This window comes from Paramormyrops kingsleyae, chromosome 2 (assembly GCF_048594095.1).
Source record: "Paramormyrops kingsleyae isolate MSU_618 chromosome 2, PKINGS_0.4, whole genome shotgun sequence".
In the NCBI taxonomy this organism is placed as follows: Eukaryota; Metazoa; Chordata; class Actinopteri; order Osteoglossiformes; family Mormyridae; genus Paramormyrops; species Paramormyrops kingsleyae.
In genome coordinates, this window is record NC_132798.1 from 39,079,168 (window position 1) to 39,102,633 (window position 23,466).

General features: G+C 40.5%; 1 protein-coding gene and 1 long non-coding RNA gene across 2 annotated transcripts; one reads left to right on the forward strand and one right to left on the reverse strand.

The window, feature by feature from the left end:
• The first annotated feature begins 1,830 nt into the window (after positions 1–1,830).
• Positions 1,831–8,879, forward strand: LOC111861110 (uncharacterized). Its single transcript, XM_023845443.2, has 4 exons — positions 1,831–2,704; positions 5,465–5,664; positions 6,085–6,209; positions 7,021–8,879. Exons 1-4 carry the CDS (start codon positions 1,888–1,890, stop codon positions 8,330–8,332), a joined length of 2,454 nt encoding a protein of 817 aa, XP_023701211.1. The 5' UTR covers positions 1,831–1,887; the 3' UTR covers positions 8,333–8,879.
• An 8,156-nt stretch (positions 8,880–17,035) lies between these two features.
• On the reverse strand, positions 17,036–22,195 carry LOC140587712 (uncharacterized). The gene is made up of 3 exons (XR_011989385.1): positions 22,087–22,195; positions 21,378–21,470; positions 17,036–19,560 (listed from the first exon to the last, which is right to left on the reverse strand). It is a non-coding gene; the product is annotated as an uncharacterized lncRNA (long non-coding RNA).
• Positions 22,196–23,466: the final 1,271 nt, after the last annotated feature.

Genomic DNA, 23,466 nt, shown 5'->3' on the forward strand with positions numbered 1-23,466 from the left:
GGAATTTGCATTCTGACAACTGATACGCGGTACCTATTATGAAAGACTGAAACTTCAAGCCAGTTTTGCTAAATGGAACGATATATATAAAGCAGCTTAGTTCTTAAACAGCAGATGACCTATTTAATCAAAATAGCCTTAATTGTACTTCATAAAACATTTATTTAGAGGCAAATAACCAACTACATGTAGGCCTACATAATGTAACTGTGAACTAAGATATAAAACACATAATCTGAAACGAACAAGCAGGTACCACTATAAGTACTTCTCATAAAGCTATATAGACTGGGCTCCGCATGAAAATCTCTGGGTGACTGTCGTGTAGGGTGTAGTAATCAAAGCCACGGGCGTTGTTGGTGTTTTTTAAGCCTAGCCCAAGTATTTTAGTCCTGATACCAATCTTCCTTCAAAAAAGAAGTAAGTTAAGTCTCGGGTAAACTTGATCTAGCCCCTGATCTTTTCAATAGTTAGAAACTCCCCTGATCAAAGCAAATGATGAAACTGCATAAAGGAGCATTTGGCTTTAGAAAGGCTGATTGTTCTCTGGTTGCTAGTCTCCAGAGACTACAGAATGCATCTGCTAGCTAGCCCTCCTGCAATAGCCATTTCATGCATCAGCAAGATGCAGCAGAGCAGACTGACATGCACCATGAATCTGCACAAAAAATTGAAAGCTAACTTCGGCAGGACCAAAAGAAGAATTAAAGAACAGCCTCGTTTTTCAGCATTTACTGTAAGGTATATAGTCTAGCAATTTTCAAAATAACAAATAGGCTAGTTTTTATATATCTTCAACAACGGTTTTGCTACCAGATAAACTTTTTTTTATAGCATTTTAAGTAAGAAGTTAAATATTTAAGCATTATTAAACAATACATTCCACAATAAACTAAAAAAAGTGTTCTGTGCACACCAGGAAATGCACCAAAATATTTTAAAGTGGCAGCTTGAATGTCGTTTATTTTTTCTTTTGTTAAAACCTTTAACTGGAACAACGCGCTACTACATTCGTTTCACTAACTTCACAAATTTAAATATATATTAATCTGCAATCTGTAGTCATTAACACTAATGCTGGCTTGTTTATTAACAGATATAAAACTATTATATATATATATATATATATATATATATATATATATATATATATATATATATATATATATATATATATAGTTATTTTGACCGGGAAATATACCTCCAGCGGAAATAAAAAGTAGGCTTATTCTGATCGTCATTATTGCTATTCGTAGACCCCAATAAATATAGTAATTACCATGAACAAACATATACATCGACAGAGAAGGAAACATTAACATGATGTCTTGTGTATTTAACGAAAGCCATAGTTTTGGATGAAGAGGAGATAAAATGGTAATTCAGAATTCTACATTTGGCGTATACCTTATTTTACTGCGTAAGTTTTAATAATTTTCAATAAACAAAATCAGGTAATGATCTGTAATTTACCATATAGTCTTTCTGCAAAAAGCTTGGCCTGGTTAGCTGAGTATGTAGTAGGCTAAAGCTGTACTACATCCAATCGCATCTGTACTGGGGGAAAGTCGCATTCCCACTTATTAGTATATATAGCACTATATATGAAAATTATCACTTTTAATACCTATGTACATCAGTATTAAAATAATGTTTTCATATGTCTAAAACCTCGTACACATGCAATCGATAGCGAAATAAATACCTTAATTTTGCAATTTTAAGATGGGATACACATTTCGAGCGCCGGGGCTCCTTTAAGAGGTACAGGTTGCTCTCACTTGGGTGATGCTGAGTTGCTGAGTTTGCCTCCTCCTCTCCACCCTATAAAAAGCGTAGCAACTCCGCGACCTGCCGCAGTGCTCCTGATCGCGGCGGGGGTTAAAGATGAGCTATACACTGGATAACCTATACGGCGGCAGCACCTTTCGCAAGGTGCTCGCTGAGCCCCAGCGCCGCGCCTACAGGTCGGCCGGCTCCGTTGCTTCCAGCGGATTTCACTCTCAGACCTGGTCCAGGAGCTCCGCACCGTCCTCCTACCGTCGCGGGGGCGTGGGCGGCTATAGCCTGATTTCCTCCACCGATAGCCTGGAGTCTTTCAACGGAGACATGAGGTCCCGTAACGAGAAGGAGATGTTGCAGGTGCTGAACGACCGCTTCGCCGGCTACATCGACAAGGTGCGGCAGCTGGAGCTGCAGAACAAAAACCTGGAAGCCGAAGCGCTGGCACTGAGGCAGAGCCAGAGCGGACGCTCGGCCATAGGTGAGCTCTACGAGCGGGAGATCGGGGACCTGCGCAGCCTGGTGCTGCAGCTGAGCAGTGAAAAAGCCCAGGTGCAGCTGGAGCAGGAGCACATCGAGGAGGACATCCAGCACCTGAAGCAGCGGCTGGACGACGAGGCTCGTAACCGGGAGGAATTGGAGGCTGCCATCCGGGCCATGACCAAGTACATCGACGAGTCCGGCTTGGCCCGCCTGGAGCTCGACAAGAAGTTGCAGTCGCTCCAGGATGAGGGCGCCTTCCTGAAGAAGAACCACGAGGAAGAGGTGGGAGATCTCTTGGCGCAGATCCAGACTTCCCAGGTGACCTTGGAGGTGAGGGACATCATGAAGGCGGACGTTACCAGTGCCCTTCGGGAGATACGGAGTCAGCTGGACGGCCATGCGTCTAAGAGCGCCATGCAGGCGGAGGAGTGGTTTAAAGGTGAGTCCCCTCGGTCCAACCCCTGTGCTTAGGTGTTCAGCGCCGATCTGCTTTAGTGGGATACTCTGCTGGGTTAGACTGCACTGTTCTCTGTATTATGTAAAATGTAATTACCAAAGCCCGCATCACCTTCTTCACGTAGAAGAGGGATATTGGGAATCGCGGGGAGCTCCAGTACTTTAACCGGGTCTGCGCCATACATGTGCAGGGTACTTTAATATTTCTTTGATTTTTCATTTTTTACACGAACAAGTTCAAATAACAAAACGAGCGAGACACATCTGTTATTAACCGTGTTATTAAATTGTGATTTTAATGTGAGATAAAGAGAGATTACCAATATCATAAATCTCATAAATCCCTATCCTAGTTTACTGCGTTTGAAATAAAGGGCGTGTTTTATATCTGAGGTTTATATTATGTCAAATTGCCATAATTTAAATATATTAAGATGCAGGTTGTCCATGCAGGTAAAACGGCGGAATAAATAGTAACGCAATCAATGAGCTTCTCCGCAATGCTGACTTCTGCAGTGTCACGGTCTCCGGTGACGCTTCTCTGCCCATCGATGACCTGCTTGTCTGCTGCCGGCCACATGCACTTCGCCCATAATCTGCCTTTCTGTTTACAAAACACCTGCCGCGACCCTTAAACAAATCAATACATGACTCTGAGAGATATATGTATGTATGATGTATGTGTGTGTATGTGTATAATTTATTTATATATATATATATATATATATATATATATAATGTAATGTAATAAATCTCCTGAAACATTATATAATGTTTCAGGAGATTCATTACTTCAGCACTTAAGCATCTGGGGGTATTGAGGTGTATATGACAATATTCTGCAGGATGACGAGGAAGGGTGCAATGAGTCAGCAATTAGCGTTAGCCAGTGACGCGGTGGTGCTGTAATAACATGTGTATAATACACAGGGAAGAAATTGAACACTAAAGTTCAAACGTTTTTAAAAATAATCAAAATTAACGTATTACAACTTTAAATTTTAACATTTCATGCGTTAGTCAGGTCCCCTAATAAATGACTTCTGATAATTTCTATCCCTGTACTTAACACTAGGGGGAGCCTTGGTACCAACGCCACTCCAGGCAGCCGCAGGGTGAGACTGGGAATGAAGTAGTAGTGGGTGTGTCCATGCATGCATTGTCCTTTGTAGTGTATGGGTTTGCCTGTGTTTGCTTATAAATCTGTTGTCAATAAACTACATTTTCCGTTTATATACATTGAAACGATGTTGTAAGGTATCCTGAAGTCAATATTTGAAACAAGACAAAACCAGGGATCATCAGGAAACGATAGTATAAATGTGTTGAAATAGAGCGTATTGCATACTACTCGTTTATATTTCAATGGCTAAAATATGGAAATTTCTGGATTATCCAAGGTTTCAGCAAGGAATAAAGAGGATGTAATCTGCATGTTTTTTTTTTTTCTTGTTTGGTTGGTTGGTTGGTTGGTGGTTTTGTTGTACATATCTGTGCTGATGAGTGCCATGCAGTGTGAGTTATACCTGTGAGGTTGTATGTGAATGTGTGTATGCAGCATGTGCGTTGTGTTGCTGCATGGTATGCAGGTCCAGGCAGCTTAATGCTCCCCACAATATTATTGCAAGATTGCTAATGCAGTAGAGTGAGGAGCTTCAAATCTTCATCAGTTATTCTAAAACAGACTGAGTCATAGTGATGAATGAAATGGGCTTTGAAATCCCAGAATCCTTTTCAAATCCCATTAAGTTCAACCAAATCATGATTGTAAACAATGTCACACACAGCAAATGATGACAAAAAAATATATAATCACTAAATACGCTTGAGCAGACCGCTTAATCATCTTATATTTAGTCTCACACAGGATCCTCAATTACATGCAACAAGAATTATACAACACACATTATATATTGTATAATACATTGATTTCTGGAGAGAGATTATGCACCATTGGTCTGGTCTGGAAGGAGAGCACTGGCTTGTGTTTAACATATCTGAAGAATATCTCCTTTAGTAACTGCTGCAAAGACTCAAAACCAGAATCTGCTGGTGTATTTGTATTTGTGGACTATTCCATAGCTATAGCTAAGCTAGAAGATATCTAGTAACACACACAGGCAACAGGTAGTATCTTACATATACAGTTGTCCTTCAGAAAGTATCAACATTTTGAGTAAGTGGACCATTCTTAATTTAATAGTGCATTTCATTTCAAAATATTCATTGTAGACTTTTCATATGATAGAGTTAAACCACAGATAGTATAATCTATACTGAATAAGGTCTAATATGAATCTAGATAATTTCAGTGAGGCCAAAATTGAGACATAATGTGAGTCACAAATTACCAGAATACAAACTAGTATTTTTTATGGTTTTTGTCCATACACTGAAGGCGTACCAATACTTGTATAAATGCATTTTTAGTCTTTCCCTAAGTATGGCAGTTCTCTTTAGAAAAATACTGACAGCTAGAATATGATAATACTGGCTGGTTCTGGGTAAAGGCAGTTCACTCTTTGTACGTGAGCGTGTGTGTTTGTGTGTGCTGTTCACCTGAAAGTCTGTGTGTATAATTTTAACAGGCAGATTATTTATAGCTGGACAGAAATTTGAAAAGGGACAAAATGGCTCCGCCAGGACCAAATCACTGGTTTCAAAAACTGTCAGCATGATGGGGGAATGACAGCTGTTGGTGAATGGCATGTGTGATAGTTACCCTGCTCTTGTCACATGGCAGTGCGCATGGAGAAGCTGTCGGAGGCAGCCCGCTTCAATAATGATGCCATCCGAGGCGCGCAGGATGAGATCTCCGAGCACCGCCGGCAGCTGCAGTCACGCACTATCGAGCTGGAGACGCTGAAGGGGACCAAGGAGTCCCTGGAGCGGCAGCGCATTGAGATTGAGGACCGTCACCATGGTGATGCGACCTCCCTGCAGGTGGGGGCTTCCGCCTTCATTCATTAGCACTTTATTTTTAACCTCACCAACTTATTTAAAAATACATGTTATCTTATTAATTTATGCTACGTTATCTTCAGCTCTGCCATTTAACCAGGCTGTTATGAAAACCAATTAGATCTTGGGGCAACATATAGGACATTCAAAATCCAGTAGCAAAAACCACCACCTAAATCAGATTTTCTCACCTGGATTTTGTATTAGTGGTATATTATGATCACACAAGATACAAATGTCATGATGTTTTACTACATGCAATAGACAGATATTGAGTTTGAGACTGAAAACTGAGTTACTGTGAGTCCCAATGGTCAGCAAACAGATATAAATGTAGATGTAGTTAAATACTGGGTTGTGACTTTATGTGTGTTTGTTTATGTCATATGTGGCTTTTTATAGGAAACGATCCATCAGTTGGAAAACGAACTAAAAAATACGAAATATGAGATGGCCAGCCAGTTGAGGGAATACCAGGACCTTCTGAATGTCAAAATGGCACTGGACATTGAGATTGCCGCTTACAGGTCAGTGCATACATTTTTCATTAAATACCACAATTAGTCAGGCAATTGACAGGCTGCCAAGTGAAAAAAATGTTATTTCACAATTCTTTAATAATGAAGCTCAGAACAGCCACGCTGGCAATTATTTTTTAATGCCATTATAACAAATATAATATCTCGGGAAATTGAATGATGAAGCTCGTTTTCTCAAGATAATTTCGGGATGTCATAGCAAGTCATTTATGTTAATAGCTTTGTTTTGTCTCTCTGATTTATTTTTTTTGGCAGGGTATAAAACAACATTTTAATGATTCCTAATAAGAGCATGCCATTAAGTCAGTAAAACTGGATCTTTTTATCAAAATACAATATTCTCGTGTGTGTGTGTGTGTTAAAGTTAAAATATGTGTAATAAAACTCAAAGCTGTATTTTGGCACTATGCAAAAATGTAGATGGACGCTGCACAGATACTATCATTATCTTTTTCTCCTTTGGTACTGAAAAGTGGCATTGTGTGCAGGAGTTTAGTGTTTACCAGCACTAGTAATGTCCCTAGCAGTTCATCCCCACCCTAACAAAGTCAAAATACAGCAGGAAATTAAATAACTCCTTATCAGGAGAAAGCGAGCTTTGTAATGTAGAGAAGACAGATTATCTTGCTCTCATGAGGAAATGAGCTTTGTTATCTGGAGATAACGCGATAATTATCCTGTTATGTCAAGATAATGGCATTGAAAAAGTAATTGCAGGTTCAGCCATTCTTGGCTTCCGTACTCTAAAGTATGGGAAGTATTTTATTCAGAAATTTATTTCCGTTTTGTTTTTCGACAGGAAACTGCTTGAGGGAGAGGAATCAAGGTTTATTTCCAGCATGAGTCCTTACTCTTACATTGACACCACCACAAAAATCACTGCTCATGTCAAAGTGAAATCAGAAGAGATTTCTGATACTGTTATTTTGGAAGAACAGACTGATGAGACCCAAGTGACAGAGGAGGTGACTGAAAATGGGGATGAGGCAGAGAAAGAAGAAGAGGGGGAGAAAGAAGAAGCTAAATCGGAAGGAGAGAAAGAGGAAGGAGAAGCAGAGGAGGGTGAAGAGGAAGAAACGAAGGCTGAAGAGGAAAAGGAGGGTGAAGAAGAAGTTAAAGAGGATGCTAAAGCTGCAGCTGGAGAAGAGAAAGGAAAATCCAAGTCCCCAGAACCCAAGTCACCAGAAAAATCTCCTGCAGCTAAATCACCTGCAGTTAAGTCTCCAGAAACCAAGTCACCTGTAAAATCCCCAAAACCGAAATCACCAGAGCCAAAATCCCCACCTGCTGAAAAACCACCAGCAGACAAATCCCCGGAGTCCAAATCTCCAGCACCCAAATCACCTGTGCAGGAGAAGGCGAAGTCTCCTGTGGAGGAAAAGCCCAAGCCAGCAGCTCCTAAGGAGGAGAAACCAAAGGAACAACCACAGCCACCCAAGGAGGAGACTAAAAAAGAGCCAGAAGCTAAGACAGAGGAAAAGCTTGAAAGCAAACCTAAAGAAAAAGAGTCTGAGAAGAAAGAAGAAAAGGCAGAAATTAAGGAAGACCACAAGAAGGAAAGTAAACATGAAGAACCTCCCAAGAAAGAGGACACCTCTAAAGCTCCAGCTAAACCTGCTGAGGTGGTGCCCGTCCCTAAGACCCCACCTAAAGAGGTGCCTGTTGTGACTAAGAAGGAGGATGAGAAGCCAGCTCCTAAAAAAGCTGAGGAGAAACCAACTAAGGTGGAGGATAAACCCAAGGAAGATGAAAAGCCTGAGGTGAAGAAGGTGGAGGAGAAACCTGAGCCAAAGAAGGAGGAAGAGAAGCCTGAGCCCAAGAAAGTGGAGAAGAAGCCTGAGCCCAAGAAGGAGGAAGAAAAACCTGAGCCCAAAATAGAGGAGAAGAAACCTGAGCCCAAGAAAGTGGAAGAAAAACCTGAGCCCAAGAAAGAGGAGAAGAAGCCTGAGCCCAAGAAGGAGGAAGAAAAACCTGAGCCCAAGAAAGAGGAGAAAGAAGCCCCAAAGGTTGCCACAAAGGACACACCCAGCCCCAAGACAGAGAAAGCAGAAAAGTCCTCTAGCACTGACACAAAAGAGGCTAAGGTGGCTGAGGAGAAAGTGAAGAAGTGAGTGGCAACAGTTTGTAGTGGCAGCGTCGGGCAAGGTCACAGGTAAACCGATGCCAAAGAGCAGCAGGGGAAGGAGACACCACATGCAACCGAGCAGCCTTTCTCAACATGGGTGGCCAAAGCAAGCAAGCAAAGTAAACAAGCAATAGTGTTTCTTTAGCTAATAAAACATGTGATGACCAAAACATGTTATGATAGCTTCTATATATGATTGTAGTGAATGCAGAATGCTTTGTTACACTTGATTGTGATGACTGCCCTAATTATTAAGTGCATTTAACTAACGTAAGGTTAAAGATTGGTGGCTATGTCTTGGAAAATAGCTTTTGAAGTTAACGCTGAAGAAGAGAAAGGATATATTTATTAATTTACAGGAAAATTAAGTGGAAAATATAATGAAAATGCTTGTTGTGCACCTTACACTGTTTCTTGTCTGTTTTCAGATAATGATGCAATCCATGTCTGTAACAACAGTTGATTAAGAAATGTATTAACTGCTGAGATCATGCAATAAGAACCCAATAAACAGAGCTGAATAATGAACGGAACACTTCTCCCTTCTCTTACTTTTAACTGGTGTACATGCTGGATTATTGATACATTGCTGCAATAATCCTTTGAATTCATGCCAAGAAACAAACTTTTAATGTGTATAATTAGAATTTGTCCAAGTTGTTGGGAACTCAATACACGGAGCTTCAATTATCACCTCAGCTTGGTGCTACCTTCAGCCTGATTAGGGGCCTGCTTAGTTAAAATGCCATTAAATGGAGGGTGGGCTGTTACTCTAAGTTCCTACGTGCTGACCCGATGTGCTGCAATGCAGCAGTAATGAGAGTACACTCCAACACAAGCTCCCAAGCACTGGGTGTCATAAATAATGCAGATCACTGATTTTAAGACCCTGCCGTGGGTTCAGAGCTCTTTCACGCCTTTTTCAGCATTAAGTGATCCTCCTGAGCTATTACAGCATTCTTAAGATATATTCTTGTTCAACAGTTGTTTTTCACAATAAAACATGAATGCAACAGGAATAAACAGGGGAAAAAATTGATTCCTTCATTGGTGGATGTATTGACAATGGAGATGAAAGTAAATACAGGAGGTTGGTACAAATCCATGATACCAGTTCAGTTTCAGAAAAAAATGGATCCAAGGAGAGGACAAAGAGGTGTTGTGGTCATATGAGTACCATTTAAATAGCAGATTGGACTGGATGGATTACACTGATGCTCTTCACAAGAAACATTCATCTTAAAATTGTGTGCTGCAAGCTGCTGAGAATGTAATTTACTGTGCTGTGATCTGCTAGGTGAGCAGCAAGGGACACGGGGTGACTCGACTAATTGGTCAGGAGGCTCAGCCCTGACACATGGCTGACCCTAGGCACCTTGTGAAGGGTAATGGAAAATGTATAACCTGTCATGACTGATGTTGTCCCCTTCACAATGCTCTAGTCATAAATTCTGATTTATTCACCCGTCATTTCATTTCATCTTTATTTATTTCAAACAAACAAATAAAAAAACATTTCCACATTCTCCATCATAATGTCACACCTTTCGATTTCCTTGCTTGAAAAGGAGTAGGCAGAAGTATAAACTTACTTTCAACCAAACCTGTGTGCATTTTTGTGTGGATAGCAAAGTAAAAATTTTATTGCACAGAGAAATGCACTTTTCTACTGTACATATGACAATAAATGCTTTGAATCTTGAAAGCACGGTTAGATATTCCTTGGAGCAACCTTCCCATCACCAGGTCACAGGCTTGATCCACAAAGCCACACAACACCGATATGCCTATTCAGTCAGTTCCTCTCTCTAAAGTGTGGCAATAAGCACAACTGAGGCTCCATTCTTCCACTGGAGTTACATACGGTGGGACATTGTTTTTATTATTATTTATTTCTATTGCCTTCTGTAGGTTTAAGCCGGACCTTGTTAGCTGATGAGCCAGCGTTCTGTCATCTCGTCTCCAGTTGGACAATTCAGATCTTATTGGGAAAGAGATCTGCCTGTCCCGCCTACTTGTTAACATGGTGTTGTAAATGTAGGCGTGTTCGTTGATTGGAGACACCGCTCCTAAAACTCCCGCCACTCAAGGATTTCAAGACTCCGACTACAGTGTCTCAGGAGGAATGACTTCTTTGTTAGTTCCGGGTTGTTCAGTGTTTGCTTGCTGTTGCTAATAATTTTGCAGCCAGATTTAGGTATTGTGCTCTCTCTTTCTTTTTATTTTCGCTGATGTTACCTCCTGTAAGTTCCCAGATAGTATCATGTTATTGTTTCAACGTTGTAGTATAGTTAAATGCATTGAATTATGGTCCATCTTAAATTATCAACGTTGAAACCGAATTGATTTTTGGTCAGATTTTCAATTTTGAAAAATTGATGGTGGCAAAACCTTGATTCAATGTTGATATAAAGTGCCTTTTTCAACATTGAAAATAAGATGCTGAGTCAACATCGATAAGAACATAAGAACATAAGAACTATACAAACGAGAGGAGGCCATTCGGCCCATCGAGCTCGCTTGGGGAGAACTTAACTAATAGCTCAGAGTTGTTAAAATCTTATCTAGCTCTGATTTAAAGGAACCCAAGGATTCAGCTTGCACTACGTTATCAGGAAGACTATTCCATACTCTGACTACACGCTGTGTAAAGAAGTGCTTCCTTAAATCCAGTTTGAAATGTTCTCCCGCTAATTTCCACCTATGGCCACGAGTTCTTGTATTTGAACTAATGCTGAAGTAACTATTCGGTTGAACAGCATCCAAACCTGTTAGAATCTTATAGACCTGGATCATGTCCCCCCTCAGTCTCCTTTGCTTGAGGCTGAACAGATTTAGCTCAAATAACCTTTCCTCGTATGACATTCCTCTAAGACCAGGAATCATTCTTGTGGCCCTATGCTGCACCTTTTCTAAGGCCGCTATGTCCTTTTTAAGATATGGTGACCAAACCTGTACACAATATTCTAGGTGAGGTCTCACCAAGGAATTGTATAATCTTATCATTACCTCCCTTGACTTAAACTCCACACACCTGGAGATATACCCCAACATCCTATTGACCTTTTTTATTGCTTCCCCGCACTGGCGAGAATGAGACATGGAAGCATCAACATACACACCAAGGTCTTTCTCATAATCAGCTACCTTTATTTCAGTAGGTCCCATAAAATACCTGTACTTTATATTTCTGCTCCCTACATGGAGTACCTTACATTTGTCTATGTTAAATTTCATCTGCCAGGTGTCAGCCCAGTCACTAATTAAATCAAGATCCCGCTGTAGCTGCTGAGCCGCTAGTTCAGTATCTGCTACACCACCCACCTTGGTGTCATCTGCAAATTTCACCAGTTTACTGTATATATTGGTGTCTATATCATTTATGTAAATTAGGAACAAAAGTGGTCCTAAAATTGAACCCTGCGGTACCCCACTATGAACGCAGGCCCACTGTGACATTGAGCCTCTTATAACTACTCGCTGCTTCCTATCCGTTAACCAGTTATCAATCCAGGTCGCTACAGTTCCTAAAATACCTGTCGCTTTGAGTTTAAGTGAGAGCCTCTTGTGTGGAACAACATCAAAAGCCTTTTGGAAATCTAAGTAGATGACATCATAGGCCTTCTTATCATCAACTTCCTGAGTAGCTTCCTCAAAAAACTCCAACAGATTTGTTAAACAGGATCTACCTCTCCTAAATCCATGCTGGCTATCCCTCAAAATGTTATTTGAGTCCAGGTAATCTACCATTTTCTCTTTGATTATAGCCTCCATAACTTTACCAGTTATACAAGTTAGACTGATTGGCCTATAGTTTGACAAATTACTTCTATCCCCTTTTTTGAAAATGGGCGTTATGTTGGCATGCTTCCAATCAGAAGGTACCACACCTTCAGATAAGGATTTTTGAAACAGTAAAGTTAAGGGTCGGCAAATAATATCCCTCATCTCTTTTAACACTATAGGTAAGATGCCATCAGGGCCCTGTGATTTATTTATTTTGAGCTTAGCTAGGCTTTGCAAAACATCAGCTTCAGTTATATATATATTAATTATAGATTAGTTGGATTAGTAATAAGAACTGGTAAGTTACTAGTGTCCTCAACAGTGAATACCCGTGCAAAACTATCATTGAACTCATTTACTATGTCAATGTAGTTTTCAATTATAAGACCCTTACTATCCTGCAGATTAGTAATTTCAGCTTTTAGAGCTCTTTTAGAGTTAAAATACTGGAAGAAACTTTTAACGTCATCCTTAGCCTCCAATGCGATCTTCCTTTCGACATTCCTTTTAGCTCGTCTAATGTCGTTTTTTAATTCAGCCTGTAGATTTATATACTCTTGCTTTATTCTGTCATCATCAGTTATTTTCCATTTCTGGAACAAAGCCCTTTTCCTCCTTACTTTATACTTTATTTCCCTAGTAAACCACCTAGGTTGCAATTTCCTACAGTATATTTATTCTTGCTGGAAACAGGTATGAAGTCCTCTTGCACTTGCAATAATGTGCTTTTAAAAAATTCCCATGCCTCTTCAACAGTTTTGTTATTTAACTCCATACAGTTCACAGTTTCTAGTTTTAATCTCATACAATTGAAGTTAGCCTTCCTAACATTATATATTTTTGATTTGGACTTTGCTCTTCGGGCACTAAACTTAACCTCAAATTTAACCATGTTATGATCGCTACTGTCAAGTGGTTCTAAAACGTCTAATTTACCAATCCTGTCCTGGTTATTAGACAAAACAAGATCAAGAATGGCATCTCCACTGGTAGGGGTGTTAACAAACTGAGTAAAAAAACAATCCTGTACTAATTCCACCATCTCAAGTTCATTTTCAGAAGAGCCAGCAACAATGTCCCACTGCATCCCCGGTAGATTAAAATCACCCATAACTACCACATCATTTTTATTGCTCATAATCCTAATATCATTGTATAACAATCTGCTTGTGTCTTCTTACTGTCTTTTTTCTTAATTTATCTTAACATTGAATCAATTTATGCTTGGGAATGATCAATCAGTATTGACTCATGGTGGGTTTTTAGACATTGAATCGATTTATGCTTGGGGATGATAAATCAACATTGATTTATGGTGGGTTCTTCAACATTGAATCACTTTATGCTCAGTGGTGAAATCAATATTGATATACGCATTTGTCTGTTTGGTGTGTGTTAATTATAGTAACATACAAATTACAATTTCACCATATTTGTATTAAGAATAATACTTTAATGTAGACGACATTTAATGTAGGCGTTGATTAATTCAGAGAAACCGCAGTGAAATATACAGAGATATACCCCAAGCAGTGGTGCTAATGCTGCCTTCACGTGCCATCTCCGAAAAGTTCCCGAATTGAAATATCATTTCATAGCGCAGGCTCCATCGCGAATCATGTGTAATTGTTTTTAACGGTTCGACTCCTGTAAGCTGTTGCTTGTGTGCAGCATTTTTATTTATAATCTACCTACACCTAACATTTAGAACAATTTTACCCAGAGCAGCTATGGTCTGCTAGCGCGGTGCTATGCTAACTGATGCGAATTTCATAAAGCTCCACAGCTAAATTACTTGAACAGAAGACACTTGTTCCAATTCGACAAATATTATATTCGGGGAAGCATGGCAAGACAGCATGAGACAAGGGGTTTTCTAGTTGCATTTTACAAATGCAATACTACTTAGATAGAGTAGAATAAACCTTTATTATCCCACAAATGAGAAATGTAGGTGTTACAGAGCTCTTATACAAAAGGAATGTAGAACAACAAGAGCAGGTATGTCAGTTGTCTATATACACAACCAAAGTTTTATGTACAAAGTAAATAAAAATGTACAGAGAGATGTACACAAGTGTGGGGGTGGGGTGGGATGTGAATAATCCTGGTGAAATATACAGTGTACACGCAAGCTGCAAATCAGTAAAAGCAGTTAAAGACATAAGTCAGTTAGATAGGTGATGAGTAAAAATAACCATGCTAAACTGTGTTATAAAGTCTGACAGCTGCCGGTAAGAATGACCTGCGGTAGCGCTCCTTCCTACACTGTGGGTGTAGAAGTCTATTGCTGAACGAGCTGCTCAGAGCTCGTACAGTCTCATGCAGGGGGTGGGGGGTGTTGTCCATAATGGATGTCAGCTTAGACTGCATCCTGTCTTCCCCAACCTGCTCAATGGATTTCAGTGGACAGTCCAGGACAGAGCTGGCCCTCTTCACCAGTTTAAGTTTCCCCCTGTCCCTCTCTGAAATTCCACCACACCAGCAAACCACAGCATAAAAGATAGCAGATGCTACCACAGTGTCATAGAAGGTCCTTAAAAGAGTCTTGTTCACCCCAAAGGATCTTAGCCGCCTTAGCAGGTGAAGACGACTTAGACCCTTTTTGTAAACTGCCTCAGTATTTGTAGACCAGTCCAGTTTGTTGTTGAGGTGAGCACCCAGATATTTGTACTCCTCCACTGTTTCAATGTCCAGACCCTGGATGTTCACCGGTGTAGTAGGAGAAGACTTCTTGCTGAAGTCAATCACCAGTTCCTTTGTCTTGCTGACATTTATACGAAGATGGTTCTGTTTACACCAGCTGACAAAGCCATTGATGACCCCCCCTATATTACAGTTCGTTCCCCTCTGACACCCGACCAACAATGGCGGTGTCGTCATAAAACTTCTGTAGATGGCAAGTGTCTGTTGTAACTGAAGTCCGCAGTGTATAGGGTGAAGAGAAAAGAGGCGAGTACTGTTCCTTGTGGGGCCCCCGTGCTACAGACTACCACCTCAGACACACAGTCCCGGAGCCTCACATACTGGGGTCTCCTGGTGAGGTAGTCCGTAATCCACGCGGACAACTGATGGTCCACTCCCACTCCCTCTAACTTCCCCCTCAGCACTGAGGGCTGGATTGTGTTGAAGGCACTGGAGAAGTCAAAGAATATGACTCTCACAGTGCTCCTAGCCGTCTCCAGGTGAGAGAAGGTCCAATGCAGCAGGTAGATGACAGCATCATCCACCCCGATGTTCGGCTGGTAGGCAAATTGCAGCGGGTCCAGATCTCTCCTGACTAGCAGGCAAAAGTGGTGAAGTACAATCCTCTCCATGGTCTTCATCAGGTGTGAAGTCAGGGCAACAGGTCTGAAGTGGTTCAGTTCCTTGGGGTGCGTTGTCTTTGGTACCGGCACCACGCAGGATGTCTTCCACAGAATGGGGACCCTCTCCAGACTGAGACTGAGGTTAATGATGTATGTGATGACCTGACACAGTTGACCTGCGCAGTCCCTCAACAGTCTGTAGCTGATTCCATCTGGACCCGTGGCCTTCCTGGTTTTCATCTTCATCAGCTGATTCCACACCTGGTCAGTTGTGATGGAAAGGCCGCAGTGTAGGTTGTGGGTGGGTGACTACTGATGAACGGCATGGGGAGGAGGAGCAGTAGAGCTGTTGGGGGACAAAGGGGGCAGATGGGGTGCTGCCAATATCCCCGGTGCTGTGACTACTGTAGGGGGTTGCAGGGAGGTGTTAAGAAGGTGTGATGAGCTCTGGTGGATGGGGGGGGCTTCTGAGTCAAACCTGTTAAAGAACTGGTTCAATCTATTAGCCCAATCCTGGTCGCCAGACACTGGATCCCCTCCACTCGCCGTGCTCTGTCCGGTGATGGTATTTAGTCACCTTCACACACCTCTGGTGTTGCTCTGCTGTACTGTCCTCCAGCTTCCTCTTGTAGCTATCTTTTCCCCTCCTTATCTCTCTCCTTAGCTCCTTCTGGACTCTTAATTTCCTCTCGATCTCCGGATCTGAAAACCCTCCTTTTTTGCTCCAAAAGTCCTCAGATCTGTAGTCAGCCATGGTTTGTTGTTGGAGTAACACCGTACTTTCCTGGTCGGTACAGTGTTATCCATGCAGAAGTTGATATAATCCGTTTTGCAGGCTGTTAGACTGTCAATATCCTCCCCATGTGGGTTGCATAGCACCTCCCAGTAGTGTATAGTACTGTGTGTACCTTTATAGATGTATTGAAATAGATTGACTGTATATTTAAATCCTGCTGATCATACACACACATAATGCACACAATTATATTCCACTATTCAAATTGTTTTCTGCTTGACTCCTTTTGCAACATTTGCACAAATTCTGGATGTCTAAAATACCTATCGTAAGCTTTTTGTGTTCAGAGTTATTTGTAATTTACTTAGAAAAATTCTTGTACTCTGTAATAACTGGAACCATGTGTTCTGGTCTCATATATAGCTGAGATGACTAAAGTTTAACTTTGACAGACTTATTAAACTTCAAAAATGCTTTTTACACACTGTAAAAAGTAATAAGTTGACTTTACTTAGAAAAGCCATGGAAACTGATTGCCTCAAAATTCTCAAGCAAATTAGGTCATACTTTTTGACTTGATACTACTTACCTCATCTTTGTAGAGTTAACTTACTTATTTGTAGAGGTTACCATAAAACTTCAGTACCGGTAACTAAATTTCAAAAGTTAAGCTAACTTACAGTTTTAAGTTGAGCTTTATAAGCAGAACTCAAACAAAACAGTTATTTTAACATGCCTGCTTGTTCATTTTACTAGAAGAATCTGTGGAAACTGATTGCCTTAAATTTCTCAAGCAAGGCATACTCAAAGTTCTAAGTATACATCTAAGAATGTACTGGTGATCTTGGCACGACACTAGAACGTTTATTTGCTCTATAAAACAAGATTCATTTCAGACATTACTTAAGGCATGCCTGTCAACATGGGCTGCCAAAAACATTTTAAACAAAAAAAAAAAACACATACTGCACTTAAAATAAAGGACAATAAAATTCTCTCTCTCTCTTTTTAACATCTTTACAAAGTGGTCAAAAGCAGAGCTTGCAAACACTGAACAGTCTGTAAATTTAGTAAAGCTTTCCTAATACAGTTCTCTTCAAAACTGTCTTCTAATAAAACTCTTTTAAAACTAACTTTAACATTAAGTAAACTTGACTTTTTTTAAAACATCAGGGCTTGTCCTTTGAAAAATGCAGGCGCACACAAATTTGTGCACCTAAAAAGTGCTAGGTGCACAATTTTTTTTGTGCACCCTAAAAGTGCTAGGTGCACAATTTTACCTTTTTTGTGCACCTAAAATGTGGTTGGACTTTGGTGCGATGGGTCAAAATCCAAAAAGTCCTAGTGTTAGTTGAGAATTTTGTCCTAGTTTTAATGCTTTAACATTTTGTAGAAACCCATTTAAAGTGAATCACTTTTTATTGGTGAATAAAATTTGCAATTCAGAATTCAGTCTTTTTTGCATCAACACTTTGGAGATTGTCCTCAATTTGCATAACACTTGCTGCAGAAGGCTCAGAGGGGAAGTGCACCATAATATTAAGATTATATGGGCCAAAACTTAGAGATGGCATCCAATACTTTGTATGAGCCAAATTCTGTTTCTCCACTGAAATTGCATTTGTTAGCCAGTGTCTTCTCTGAAAACTTAATTCTTGGATGAAAAACACATCAGCAGTCGATCCCAGCAGCAGCCGATCCTTAACATGTATACCGCTAAGACTAACTAGTTATGAAGATGCCATCTCTTAAGTGCTTGAGTAGTTTTGAGTAGGTTGCCTTCCAGGATATAATCTGCAACTAGACCACAGGGTGAGTAATGACAGTAGCCAAGGATATTGCTATTGGACTAGGACTAGGAGTGGGGATAGCTCAATATTAAGAGTTGGACAATAGGGTTGGGTCGATAGACGATGCCATCGTCCATCGCCGATAGACATCACGATGCTGAGCCGACATCGCGATCCTCCGCCCCACCCCCGCTGCAGCAGCAACCAGCTCACGAAAAACACACCACTTAATCACACTATATAGCCAAATTAAATGCATGCTTTCAATTTCCGCATCTTTACTTATATTATGAGGAAATAACAAGGAAGTTGTTATAGCGATCACAATACAAATTACAGTGAACGCCAAACGAATTACACGAACTAGTTCGTTTACATTAAAAAATGAGGCATACAGAAACAGCAGAATTTTTTAATTTTTTTTATTAAATAAGATTAAATAAACTACACCAAATATGCCTTTTTCATGGTTTTACCATAACGAACAGAACGTCTGCGCATCTTTTGCGCGGATAACTTGACCGCAAATCCTACACACCACTTCAGGAGTATCTCGTGGCTGTCCTGTTTCATTCGGTCTAAAGCTAAAGTATTGCCAGAAAGGTGAATTTGCACCTTTTTTTTACCAACCGAGTTTGTCGACGCCATTATAACGACACAGATCACTGTGCCTATTCCTGCCAGAGTCCCGCGGAAAAAGTGATTGACAGGTGGTAATTTGTGTGTAACATCTTTATTTATTTATGGTTTGGTTATGGGTAAAACAAAGACCATGCGGGTCAGGTAGTGGAAACGGTAGGCTACAATTAATTAATTCGTTATGAATTAATTATTTAAGACCAACCATCGCTGCCCTCCCCAAAAACGTTGCATTCTGACACGGATGACCCTTGTTATCCATGCTTTTTTTCGACGCCATTGTTGTCATGAATAATTCCGTGGAGCGTCGAGTGGTCACGTGACAAAAGGCGCGTACAATTTAATTCTTTTTTATTGATAGGCGCGCATTTCTTTGCGCAGCTCTTCACCATTTTAGGCGCGTGATGGCGTGCACGCGCAATTGCGCACCTTAAAGGACAAGCCCTGAAACATCCTTTTAAATATGAATATTTTTCCTTTTCAACAACTGGAAAACACTATCAGTGTAGTACTGAACAATTTGCTTTAGAGTTCTCTTAAAGAGTTTTATTCACTCAAACTCAACTTAGTAATGAACCAGTAATTAACCATAGAAAAAAAAAATTCACATCATGGCAATGACCTATTACTGCATAAAGCGATTTTTTTTAGTGATTGGATATTAGGTTTGAGTGACTTATGGCCAAGAGACAAAATCACACTCTATGAAATCAAATGTGCTCTTCAGAGCTGCAGGATACTCTAAGTTTAGAGCATAAATCAGTCCAAAGAGCAGACACATTGCTTGTGGAAGATTTTCCACGTTATCCACAACCACGGTGCCTTCCAAAATGATAGCTGTTGTTGTGGCATCAAGATGCAGAGAGTATGGTAGTGTTGCGGTTGCAGAGTGCTCGGGAATCACCGTCAGAATTCCAATTGTAATGTTGGACAGGTCTTCATTGTCGTCACAGTCCTAAAAACAGGGCAAATGGCAATAATGAGGTCAAAGTAAGCCACAACACCTCTTTAAGAGCAGATATGCACATTAAAATGTGAAACTAAATTAATAACACCATAATATGTTTAAATATACAGGCCTTTTCAAATCAGGCACCATCAGTGGATGCAGGAAAATACAGACATTCAAACCACTGAATGAAAAGTAAATCAAACTGAAGGCCAGCTATATAAATGAATAATTATTCTAAAACCAATAATTTGATATTCAAAAAATTATCAAAATACATAATTATGGAGAAGAATTGATTGATTTTTTTTAATCACCTATAAATGTCAAATAAATATAAATATCCTTTCAATCTAATATTTATTTTACTGTACTTTCTTACCTTTTTTACTTACTATCTCTTGCATCTGTCATTTATTCTTCCTACCTGTCTAAATTTCCAACCTTCTGTCTATTGTCCTTCTTACTATTGTTTTTCATTTCCTTTCTTTATGTAATATAAAATGTGTCTTCTTACTGTCTTTTTTCTTAATTTATCTTAACTTTCTTTTCTCTACCCCAGGGGTAGACAAATTCGGTCCCAGGTTCTTTTTTTTTCGGTCCTTGCCTACCCCTTTCTTTGTTTGTTTCCTGACTGTTCAGATCTCAAAACTGTTTAAAGAGCAATTTAAATGTTAAATAAGAATCACAGTAGAGCTGGGCGATATGGCCTAAAAATAAAATCTCAGATTTTTTTCACAAAGAAATCCGATTTCTGATTTTAATCGATTTTCCCCTCCCCTACTCAAAATCAAACTACAGATGACAAAAATGGTTCAAAACAAGTTTTAACTTTACTTAGCTTTTTTTTTTTTACTTTAGGGTTAAAGTGCAATCTGACAAGCCATAAAAGATGCTTGTAAGTGAGATGGCAGACCACGCCATTGTAAACACTTTTAGAAACTTGTAAAAACTTTTAGAAAGCTTTCTCTATAGCTTATTTTCAAACTGGCAACAACACAATACGCCATCAAACTTATAAATAAAAGTAATAAGTAATATTATAATAATAATAGGAAAAAAAAAACACAATTTTATCATGTCAGCTTGGTATTAAGTAAATACCTTATGCCATTGGGCTTGACATAGTGCAAAAGAAAGCTTTTGAAAAATTGCCAATGTTAAGAAAAATGAGGCACGTACTTCGGGTCTAAAACTTTTAACATGTTAATGAATCCCAGCTTTTCCACAGTATGTATGGGCACCATGTCTTTTGCACTATACATCGTGACAGCGTTTGCTATCACCTTCCATCGTGCCCGATTCTTATCATATGGCACATAGTTCGAAAACGTGTCAGGGACGGTTGCTTGCTTAACTTTGTTTGTTGTGCTGGTGCTGCGGCTATTTTCATTTCGCTGGGAGCGACACTTCTCCCACTCAGCTGCGTGCCTCTGCTTTACATGCTGGAATAAATTAGTCGCACCGCTTGCTTTGGTTGCAACAGTTTTTAAAGTCTTTGCAACGAGGACTTGTCCGACCTCGCAAAACCGAACCAATTCCATATTACAGATGTAGCAACACCTTTCTTGGGCACAAGAGCCAGCTTTTCCCCTGTCATTGCCATGTTGTTAGTGAATCTGCTACAGTGTTTGGGTGCGCTGCGCTAATTTACCCGTTAAGAATGGTGCGTCGCATTAGTTCCGCTTTTGGCGCTCGCGTGTAAAAAAAAAAAAGTAATAAAATCGATTTTCATGAAAACACATCGTCCTTAACTGTAAATTCGAATTAATCGATTAAATCGATTTATCGCCCAGCTCTACATCACAGACAAAACTACTTACAAAACAGGTCTTGTAAAAATCTGTGGGGTCCTCCCCGAGAAGGAATGGTAGTCCATGAAGAACGGCGGTTCGTCTCGCGTTGATGTTGGATTTCTACAAAGTTATGATAAAAAATTACTACTTAATAGAGCTCATGACACTAAAGACAAAACAAAGCAATAACAACAGCACAAGAAACAGTTGTTTTAATATTTAAAAAATTGTGATGTGTCTGAGGAGCTTACAGTGGAGATCGAAAGTTTGGCCACCCCAAGTAAAAATGTGTAGTAATGTGCATAAAGAAGCCAAGGAAAGATGGAAACATCCCCAAAAGCCATCAAAATGCAGATGAGACATTCTTATAATATGTCAAAAAAAAGTTGGATTTTATTTTCATCATTTACACTTTCAAAATAACAGAAAACCAAATAATGGTGTCTGCAAAATTTTGGGCACCCTGCACAGTTAATACCTTGTACTGCCCCCTTTGGAAAGTACTGTATTACAGCTTGTAAAAGCTTTTTGTAGCAAGCCAAGAGTCTTTCAATTCTTGTTTGAGGTATCTTCGCCCATTCTTCCTTACAAACGGAATTTTGTTTCCATATTTCCTTGGCTTCTTTATGCACATTAATACACATTTTTACTTGGGGTGCCCAAACTTTCGATCTCCACTGTACATCATTTTCAATCTGGTGCAGAATCTTCTTAAGTTTGGCGCCAGTGTCTCCACCTTTAGTCCTGAAGATATCGATGAAACGTTGAGTGAATTTGTCCAGTTCTTGAATGAATTCTGATTCCAACTTTTTGCCAGATATGCGACTAAACTCTGTAAGAATCTAAAAAAAAAAATTTTTTTTGTGACAAACTGACATTTGTCACTGACATTAACCACTTTTCACTGATATGTGCAAGTATGAATTAAATATTAAATATTAAATTATTAAATTTAAAAAGTGGTTAAAGAGATATTTTATCCAAAAATCATAATTTACTTGCCCTCAGGTAGTTCCAAAACTGTATAAATGTCTTAGTTCTGCTGAACACAAAAGATGATGTTTGCCAGTAACAAAACAGATCTCATCCTCCATTTACTACCATAGTAGGAAGTAAATGGGGGATGAGATCTGTTTGGTTACTGACATTCTTACAAATATCTTCTTTTGTGTTCGGGAGAACATCCATCCATCCATTTACTTCCACTTATCCGAGGTCGGGTCGCGGGGGCAGCAGTCTCAGCAGGGAAACCCAGACTTCCCTCTCCCCGGCCACTTCCTCCAGCTCCTCTGGGGGGATCCCGAGGCGTTCCCAGGCCAGCCGAGAGACATAGTCCCTCCAGCGTGTCCTTGGTCACCAGGGAGGCGTCCAGGAGGCATCCTAAGCAGATGCCCGAGCCACCTCATCTGGCTCCTCTCAATGCGGAGGAGCAGCGGCTCTACTCTGAGTCTCTCCCGAATGACCGAGCTCCTCACCCTCTCTCTAAGGGAGAGCCCAGCCACCCTGTGGAGAAAACTCATTTGGGCCACTTGCACTCGCGATCTCGTTCTTTCGGTCACTACCCACAGCTCATATGAAGTGCACATATGAACACCCTTATGCCTGAACATGGTGTTCATTATGGACAATCTGTGACGAGCACAGAAGTCCAACAACAGAACACCACTCGGGTTCAAGTCGGGGGGGCCGTTCCTCCTAATCACGCCACTCCAGGTCTCACTGTCATTGCCCACGTGGGCATTGAAGTCCCCCAGCAGAACAAGAAGAGAGTCCCCGGGGGGAGCGCTCTCCAACACCCCTTCCAAGGACTCCAAAAAGAGTGGGTATTCTGAACTGCCGTTTGGCGCATAAGCGCAAACAACAGTCAGGACCCGTCCCCCCACTCGAAGGCGAAGGGAGGCTACCCTCTCGTCTACTGCGGTAAACCCCAATGTACAGGCGCCCAGCCAGGGAGCAATAAGTATGCCCACCCCAGCTCGGCGCCTCTCCCCGTGAGCAACTCCAGAGTGGAAGAGGGTCCAACCCCCTTCGAGGAGACTGGTTCCAGAGCCCAAACCGTGCATCGAGGTGAGCCCAACTATATCTAGTCGGAACCTCGCAGCCTCGCGCACCAGCT

Excerpts from the sequence above, each read along its gene's own strand:
- LOC111861110 (XM_023845443.2), top strand. The coding sequence starts at position 1,888 with ATGAGCTATACACTGGATAACCTATACGGCGGCAGCACCTTTCGCAAG. Across the intron at positions 5,665-6,084 it reads GTGATGCGACCTCCCTGCAG|GAAACGATCCATCAGTTGGA; the intron begins GTGGGGGCTTCC and ends GGCTTTTTATAG. Across the intron at positions 6,210-7,020 it reads ATTGAGATTGCCGCTTACAG|GAAACTGCTTGAGGGAGAGG; the intron begins GTCAGTGCATAC and ends GTTTTTCGACAG.